General features: G+C 34.2%; 1 protein-coding gene across 1 annotated transcript in view; it reads left to right on the top strand.

Annotated features, from left to right (window-relative positions):
- LOC105623601 (sulfatase-modifying factor 1-like) overlaps window positions 1–8,072 on the top strand; it is a 14,706-nt gene extending 6,634 nt beyond the window's left edge. The window contains exon 2 of the mRNA XM_012204988.1: window positions 7,897–8,072. Coding sequence (XP_012060378.1) covers window positions 7,897–8,072 — 176 coding nt within the window. The remainder of the gene's footprint in view (window positions 1–7,896) is intronic.
- The last annotated feature ends 2,132 nt before the right edge of the window (window positions 8,073–10,204 follow it).

Genomic DNA, 10,204 nt, shown 5'->3' with positions numbered 1-10,204 from the left:
GGCTTTTTGAAATAAAAATACAACACTGAAAGAAGATAAAGACAATGAAAGCTTTCAATACAACGCGAAAATTGCGCAATTATAACAAGAATTTCAATAATTCACTTAATATATTGTACTACCATGTCGATATAAAAAATTTTCTTTTGTACGTTTCAGTTTGCTTCAAACCATCTTCAGCAAGTTGTGAACATCGATGTCTTATAATAAATATATAATACATAATATACATAAATATTCACAATGTTGGTTATCCTCATCCAATGTTGGTAATCCTCATCGGTGTTTTGACAAATAGTCCGCAATATTAGAGAGATATTCTATATGAGGCCAAAAGATGTATATATCCCATATCCCTACTATCAGATTGAGAATTGCTAAAAATGTCTCTTCGCTTTTAAGCCAAATGACTAGCTGGAGAGAGCAATATGTTACAGCAATTAGTTACGTAATTATTAACATATACGTACTTTTTCAACTTACTCTCCGTCTCCATAGATCACAATCACTTATTCCAGCGTAACACGTCGATTTAATAAAAGAATACAAAAAATTTTTTTCAAAGTTATTGTTATAAAAGAATAAAATAAAAGATAATAAAATTATTAAATGTGATATTCAGATGAAAGTCAGACATTTAAAGTGTCAAAATTTGTAATCTGAGAGTCACGTCCGCACAAATCAATACACGACTATTATAAATGTTAAATTTAAAAACAATTAACGAAATAAAAGCAAATACACAAAATTATTATTTAAATTTCTGTAGAATGCTCACATACGAATGGTGCAAAGCTCTGTAATTGGAGATTTAAAAAAAACTATTAGTTTGCAATTTAATATTCAAGATTTCAAAGATGAGTCTTTTGTTCAATTGTCTGTCCATTGTCTAAGATTTCGACATTGTCCCATTACATTACATTCATGATCCAACTTATGAGTGATGACAGATTCACAAAAAGTTTTTCTATTAATTTGATTTTTGTGCTCCTTTCGTTTTCAATAATCGACCCGTTTACCCAATATACGTTGCATCACAGTCTCGATATTGTAATTTATAGACGACATTCTTAGAACTTGGAGGGAGTCTGTCTTTATGTACTTTAATAACCTTTCCGGTTTAAGGTTTCGAAAACAAAGAATTAGAATTCAAGTTTTTCGTGATGTTCTCGAACTTCTCTGAAATTAAAGATAAATAGGAGACCGTGAATCAAATTTTATTTACAGGCTCATCTTGAGTATCATTATCTTTGTTTTTTTTTACATTATGTATTAATGATTTGGTAATTATACAGATTAGAGGACATTTGCGCTGATGACCTTGACATATGTTGTCAAGTTCATAATCCTGAGTGAAGGTTTTAGTTGGCAGTCACTGTTTATTAAAAAGTTATGAACAAAAAAGTTCGAAAGATAAGCATTATTTCTGCATTATTTCTGCTATATATGCAATACCAAACACTATTCTACTATATATAGATTTTGACTTTCAACACAAAGCGACTTTCACTTTTCTCTTCTCCTCTTCTCCCCCCCCCTTCCCTGCAAAGAGATAAGAGAGTCGGAGGTGAGAGTCGTGCGCTCCTGAAGCAGCGGGGAGAGAGAGGGGAAATCGGAGATAAGAGTCGTGCGCCCCTTTGCAGGGAAAAGAGGAAGTAAGAGTGAGAGGTGGAAGCTTAAAACCTATTGAAAGTCTTTCAAAGTCATGATCTTGATGACATATATCAAGATCAAAATCATCGGAAGGTCTGTTATACTACATATTTACTCAATCGGACTTGTAAGTAAAGCGTAAAATACATATTTTGCTTCTCAACTCATATATTTATCAACTCATATATTATTTTATCAAATAAAGTAATAGTTTTATAATAACACATTTTTCCAATGTTGATGGATATATATTTCAACTATAATTTTAAAATATTCGATACATTCGAGAAATGGATTTTTGCGTTTAAATGAAAATGTGGCGAAATAACTAACATAATGATATTTCCGTCGACCATATCGTGAAATATTATCACGTACTTCACGCCAAGTGTGTTCTATATTCTGTGTGAGCATCTGTCGGGATTAAAAAAATTATATTTATGATTTACTGTAGCATGTTTATAACTTTCATTTTCCAAACTATATGTTCTCCAACAGTTTGACATAATTATTAATCCATTTTTTATGATAATTAAGTAAAATGTTTGCTAATCGATTTTCAATAGGTTCAATAAATATACGGTTTATATTTCTCTCAATATCATCAGAGATCCATTGACCAGTAGTTAGACGTCCTTTAGGATATTTTTTTTTTCCAATTTTACATTCATCAATTTCAACAACAATATTTTCTCCACCATAATTCACTTATGCTATCCATAATACACACAACTGAAACGTGATAAATATTTAAAAAAAATTGTACTTTACTGAAAGTAATATTTAAAGGAATAATTGTAAAACAAGTAGCATACTTCTCGACAAAAGTGAGTCCAATTTGCAGCCATACATGGTATAGCGATATTCCCAATTCTTGCTGAAGAAAATGTCGAGGAGAATGGATCATAAGAAAATAGCCTATGAGACAATAGCAACGGCACGCAGTTGCTATTCGAAATCAGCTATGAGCAAACCATGTTCAGTCAAAACACTGACTTTAAAATTAAAGATAGATAAAATTGGCATGGTAGATAGGGTAATAATGTTGTCGCAATTCGAAATATCATTTTAAAAATATTGAATTAATACACAAATTTCCTTGAGAACGATTATTCCCCTGAATTCATTTTCAACATTATCAACTCAAAATTAAAATCATTAATACATAATGTGACAAAGAAACAAGGTAATGGTATTCAGGAGCCTGTAAATAAGATTTGATTCACAGTCTCCTATCTTTAGTCTCCTACCTTTAATTTCAGAGAAATTCGAGAACACGAAAGACTTGACTTCTAATTTTTGTTTTCATAGCCCTAACAAACCGGTAAAGTTCATTAAAGTACATAAAGACAGACTCCCTCCAAGTTCTAATAAGAATATCGTCTATAAATTGTCGAGACTGTAATGCAACCTATTAGGTGTACAACTTTACTTCCATCGTTTTTTTTTCCGAAATTCGAGGCTTTATTGTAAAAAACTGGTTATACATACATTTATGATTCGAAGTATTGTCCATCGCTGGCCACTACTTTCTCCCATCTTTCGGGTAGCGTACGAATCCCGCGTCGAAAAAACTGGTCATCTTTTGAGGCTATCCACGAATCGATCCAATTTTTTACTTCTTCATAAGACCGGAAGTGCTGGTCAGTCAGGCCGTGTGCCATTGATTGAAACAAGTGATAGTCAGAGGGAACAACATCTGGAGAATACGGCGGGTGAGGTAGGACTTCCCATTTCAACGTTTCCAAGTATGTCTTGACCACTTTCGCAACATGGGGTCGAGTATTGTCATGCTGCAAAATCACTTTATCGTGTCTCTCGTTGTATTGCAGCCGTTTGTCTTTCAATGCTCGGCTTAAACGCATCAATTGCGTTCGATACCGATCGCCTGTGATTGTTTCAGTCGGTTTTAACAGTTCATACACTATGCCGAGCTGGTCCCACCAAATACAGAGCATGACCTTGGACGTCAAAATCACCGTTCTTGAAGCGTTGCAACCACTCACGACACGTTCTTTCACTAATAGCGGCCTCACCATAACTATTTGAGAGCATTCGATGAGCCTCAGCCGCAGATTTCTTCATATTGAAGCAAAAAATTAAAACCTCCCGCAAATGACGAGAATTTGGCTCGTAAACTGATATTTTCAATCGAGAATAACTTTATGATGCAGACACAAATCGACTAATGTTTCTATGGGATTATGTTGACAGATGCCCAAGTTTATTGTATGACGTCTATGATCTATTTCGACCACCACTTACCACTAAAGCCATCTATAGGAAAACGGCGGAAGCAAAGTTGTACACCAAAAATATTGAACAAACGGGTCGATTATTGAAAACAAAAGGAGCACAAAAATCAAATTAATAGAAAAACTTCTTGTGAATTTGTCGCTCAGCATAGGTTGAATCATGAATTTAAATGGGACAATGTCGAAATCTTAGACAATAGAAAGGTAATTGAATAAAAGGCTCATCTCTGAAATCTTGAATATTAAATTGCAAACTAATAGTTTAAATCTCCAATTACATACGGAGTTTTTGAACCATTCGTATGTGAACATTCTACAGAAATTTAAATAGTGATTTTGTGTATTTGCCTTTATTTCGTTAATTGTTTTTAAGTTTGACATTATAATAGTTATGTGTATTGATTTGTATAGACGTGACTTTCAGATTACAAATTTTGACGGTTTAAGTGTTTGACTTCCATTTGGATATTTTTATCACTTTTAATAATTTTATAACCTTTTATTTATTTTTATTTTTTATAAAATAATTTTGAAAAAAAATTTTTGTATTCTTTTATTAAATCGATGATATGCTAGAATAAATGATTGTGATCTATGAAGACAGAGGATGAGTTAAAAAAGTACACATATATGTTAATAATTACGCAACTAATTGCTTTACATATTGCTCTTTCAGCTAATCATTTGGCTTAAAAGCAAAGAGACATTTTTGGCAATTCTCAATCTGACAATAGGGATATGCTTCTTTAGTCTCATATTATAGAATATCTCTCTAACATTGCGGACTATTTGTCAAAATATTAATGAGGATTACTTAAACAACATTGCGAACTATATTTATTATAAGACATTGACGAAATTTGTTCACAATTTGCTGAAGATAGTTTGAAGCCTTAGAACATACATACTGGAAGGGCCATAGGTGACTGTCAATGGCACCAACATCTATCTGTTTCCTTATCCTGAATGTTTTACCATAATGCGCATGCGTCGATTATGAATATTCATATGTACATACGTTCAAACTTCAAAACTGGCAAAACGAGAGCATATAAAATTATTAAAACATTGGACATTACTGCATTATATGTCTCAAAATATCAACGAAGCAAAATAAAATATCTCTTCATGCGTAAGTATAATCTTACTTCGTAAATAATTTTAAGCCAAACTTTAAGAGTATGTATTGAATTAATTTAAATGTGTAAAATAAATATGTAAAATATGTGTGTATTTTAAGTATATAGTTATAATCAACAACGACAACAATTAGCTGGGAATATTCATTTCCATCATTTCAAATAACATTTTGATAATTATTCTACATTTTTTCAAATTCGAATTACGCGGTATCATCATGCCCAACCGCACAACAAACAAGCATTCAGACAAGGACAAATAGTTGTTGGAGACACTTTTATTACGGCCCTTCCAATATATATGTTCTAAGTTTGAAGCAAATCGAAATGTACAAGGAAATTTTTTTGTATCAACATGGTAGACAATATATTATGTGAATTCGTTATCGAAATTCTTATTATAATTGCGCATCAATCCGCGCTGATTCTCATTGCCTTATATTCTTTCAGTCAATGTCAACAAAACTTCTTCGAAATAAAAAAATACAGTTGCAAGAACTTTCCCAGCTGACAATCGATGTCGGTGACCTTCATTTTTAACTTCTCGTTCTTCTAAAAATTGTTTGTGCCACGCGTACACTTGAGTTTTCTTAAGGCTTGTCCCCGAACTGTGCCTTAAGCATTCTCAAAATTTTGAACAGTTTTAATTGTAAGAAACTTGATAATATTTGTTGCGCAACGGATAAGGATACCTCTTGTTTTGGCATCGTGATATTGACTAAAAGAGTGGTAATGTGGAGTCCTCTATGAGGATCTCCTTCAGGTATCTCTACCTGAAGGGTAACGCTTAGAAGTCATACCCCTCTCCGTTCACCTCACGTACAAAAATAATTCCAGTTTATATTTCATCCTCGTATAATCAACTTTGACAATAATACATGCGTATGTTTTTGTTAAATAATGTAGTAATATCATTAATAGTTAATCGTTTAAAATATTTATATACTTTTACATTTAACTTTGCTAATTTCATGCATATAACAACTACTGTTAGTATGCACTGCAATCGCACTCACGAGCGCAACTTCGTCGCGTATTCGTAGCCAATACTCTTTAATCTTAAGAATTTTCACAACGAGAATTCGTCTGGCCTTGAAAGAATGTTATAGAAAAATTGTCTTTACACGACCACTTCTGTATACGGCATGAGATCTCGAAACCGAAAGTTTCCGAGCGCTAGGCACGAATGAGCGTGCTGCTCTTTCCTGAAATTAATTAGAATATTTTTCAAACGATATTCTATTGAACTGCGAAATGTCGACGGCTCTCGTAACCGACAACTCAGTTCCGGAAATGGCAGAGGGGGCGGTTTGTGGCCGAGAATAGTTTGGAGGAACGAATAGAGCGGTTGCAATAAATGAGACAGTAATTAATAATAGTAAAATGTAACAAATGTATTCTTTGAATTTTCGACTCTCGTTTGTACACGCTCGATAAGTCACGACAATCACGCAACGAGAAGTAAAGGGACGTTTTATTACTGTAAACACGGCGTGCTCGTCTGCGGGGGCTTCAAACGGTCGTAGAATTGCGGAATTAATGACGAACACACGGACGCCACAATACAGAATTCCGATACAAGCGAGACAATAATTACACGACAATACTTAACGGAAATGACCAGGCTATAGCTTAGGCGAAAAGTTACTATCTCGAGAATATCACAACGAGTCGTCATGGGAGGCGGCGCGTTCAAATGCCATTAACGCGAGAAACGCCATAGCAATTTCACGTCTCACATACGAAAACCGATAAGGATAATTACACGCGCTTCCCCGACATGAAAATTGGCGACCTTACAATTCAGCGGCGCTCGTCTCACCCCGATAATTTTCCTTTAAGTCTTCGGTATGATATCCTGGCTATCCTAGCATTTTACGTCCTTCACATGTATCTATGCAGCTTACTCGCACAAGTTCCGGGCGCTAATCCTTCCGGGGGCAAGTAGTGATCGCTATTTCCACGAGGAGCTATTTCCTTATCGCGTCTAATTGGCGAATTTGCGTATCTTGCGTCCTAGCACGCAGAATTCGACTTGGCAACAGATTTTCCTTCGGCCGCTTAGGAGGTTCTCTTTGCTATGCGGGAGATGCGATCGCATTTCGGTGACGGTATCCTAGTAATCGCGGTAGAGGCGGTACCTCCGCTTCCGACCTTGGTTCCAACTTCTCAAAGGAGATCCCCACAAGCTCTGTTGGTCCCTCGCCGATACTTGGGCGTAGAGTGGCCATCTCTGGCTGCCGCCCTCGTTATCTCTCTGCTTTGCGCTTGTAATATTATGTAATGTTATGGAGCGATAGGTTTTGAAACAAAATAAAAAGTATTAAAATGTGGAGCGATATCTCCTCCTTGTAAGATGCTGTGCGCCCCGGTCAATCCGTTCTCAATCTTTCCTGAAAGGAATCTTTCGATCCTGACAGTCTTCTTTCTTTATCGTGGAGACCATTTACTGATGAGATGATGCAAAATTCACAAGGGAGTCGCCAATTATCCTGTAAAACTCGTAGCACGATAGCGCACGAAAGAATGACAAAAATCGATATAGAAAATCTACGATACGCATAAATATACGAAACAAACGCGAAATAAACGAAATAACGCTAAAAAGGTGCGTCCATTTTCTAAAAAGTGAAAGAACACAGTACGCCAGAGTTGCGCTGTTCAATCGGGTCTTACGATGATGGACGGAACACGTCACGTCACAACACTGATCTAACGTAGTACACGTGATCTAATTCGCTATAAGATTTTAGGGGAGGAGAAAGGAGTATTCTAATTACCTTCTAAGTATACTTTTAGTATTCTAAGTATACTTTTTTAAATCAACAAATTAATTAGAAGGTATTTAGTCAGAATGGAACATCCTGTTATTCATGTTTCCTGGAACGATGCAGTTGCCTATTGCAATTGGATAGGAATGAGATTGCCAACTGAAGCAGAATGGGAAGTTGCATGTCGTGGTGGACTCTCTGATAGACTTTATCCTTGGGGAAATAAATTAATGCCAAAGAATCAACATAAGTAAGTTGAACTTATATTTATATAATTTAGAATGTTGTAATTGTGAAGGAAACGGGTTTCCTCATTGAATTCAATGAAATTATAGGCTCATTCGATGCGTTTTTGCATGAAATGTACTTATATATATATATATATATATATGTAATGAAATGAACAAATCCGATAGAAAAAAAGTATTGCTTTGCAGTGTTGTTCCGCAAACCGAGATATTAAGTTGATGATTTTAGGAAATCTGTCACATCAATACTGCGATATGAGCATGCGCTGTGGTCATCTTCTTAATTCATGTTCTAACCTCGTGTGCATGCGTTTTAGACATTTTGCTATTTTAAATATTTATTTGCTTTAAAAACACAAATTCTTTGCTGTAAGAACAAAAATTATATTAAAAAATAATTTGTATTTTTAAAGTAGAGAATTCGTTTTAAAAGCAGAGAATTTGTGTTTAATAAAATTGAAAAATTGTGTCATTAAAGCAGACAGATAAATCACAGGAAATATCTACAATAAACTATTCATCAGAGATTTTGAAGAGGAAGAAATTAAATAGTTGTTTTCTTGTTTTAATCGATAGTTTTTCTTAACTTCTTAGTATATTTCTCGGGTTTGATTTTTCGACTTCATTTTTTTAGGAATCATAGTACCAAGAGTACAATTTAGCTTTAAAGCTCTTCGAGCAGCAGAGGCTCGCTTATGTTTTTGCATTTAGTAGTAGTTTGCATTCTTACTCTTTAGAGTTTATTCACATGAGTAGACTTACAGTTTAAAGCTGAATTCGAACGGCGAATGCGTAAAACGCGTATTTGGAGCGCAGGTGAGATCGAACCCGGAGCCACAGATCATGAGTCACTCGCACTGAGCGGCGAGCCATTCGACGTCCTAATCAACGAGGGATATAAAAATACTAAATTAGAAAATGCTACAATATTAAGAGAGACACTTGGAAGTAATGAAAGCAATAGTTTTTTTAATTAAATTAAAAAAATTTTTTTATTAAAACTCGAAAACGAGAAACGAAAAACGACAACAGAGTTTTTTTTATTGCTGCTAAAATTCCTTACAAAATAAATATCTATCGAACTTTGAACTATGAATAAAACTGAAGATACAGTGGTTTGAAGATAAATGCTTGTAAAAACGGCAAAAATGGGCATTTTTTTCAATTATTATTCTTCTACATTGTTTTGAGTGAGAGATCAGAGAGTAATAATAAGATTGTTCGCTTTATGTTGTATACATAATCAACATTTACAGCCAATTCTTTTATTAATTCATTTTCTGTATCTGTCTCTTGGCAGGAAAAATCCAATTTTTCCAAAAATCCAATGAAAAGAATAAATTTCTGATGTTACTTTTTAAAACAAAACAATTAGCAAGAAAAAAAACTTATTATCATTATTATGAAATAGTTACATAGCCCTATTACATACAACCTAAATTGTATTACATATAACCTCCGTCTCTCTTACATTGCATCGTTGATGTAAAACAATTTATTTTTATTGTATTACTGTTAAATTTGTTAATTATTAGTTTATTATATACATATTATATACATATACATATACAAAACAAAAAAAACCACTTCAAAAAAGGATGAATTTCATTAAAAAAGTGCTTACTTTGCAATTCGATGATTCTGGAAGTATTAATCGTTTGAAGTTGAATTTAAGTTCATTTTTTCAAGTAAGATATTGCTTTAAATCATCTAACATCACATTTAGTTCTCCGAACACTCAGAACAATGTAGAAAGCAATAACTGCCTATTTTTGTCGTCTTTTTCAAGAAATTTCACTCTTTAAATTACTGTATTCTATTCATAGGTATAGTAAATATTTATTTTTTAGGAAATTTCAGACAAAAAAGCTCTCTTGTCATTTTTCGTCTCTTCTCGTTTTTGAGTTTTAATCGAAAAAAAATTGTTACTTAATTACATCCAAGTGCCTCCCTTAGTGCTGTAGCACTTTCTTAGAGTCTTTTTATATTCAAATTTATACTGTCGATGATTGGCCTTTAAGCGCATGTTAAAGTGTTAAATGAAAGCACGCACGCACGCACGCACGCCCGCACGCACGCACGCACGCACGCACGCACGCACGCACGCACGCACGCACGCCCGCCCGCCCGCCCGCCCG

This window comes from Atta cephalotes (genome assembly GCF_000143395.1).
Source record: "Atta cephalotes unplaced genomic scaffold scaffold00060, whole genome shotgun sequence".
In the NCBI taxonomy this organism is placed as follows: Eukaryota; Metazoa; Arthropoda; class Insecta; order Hymenoptera; family Formicidae; genus Atta; species Atta cephalotes.
The sequence above is the reverse complement of the archived record's forward strand: the minus strand, read 5'-3'. Positions and strand labels throughout refer to the sequence as shown.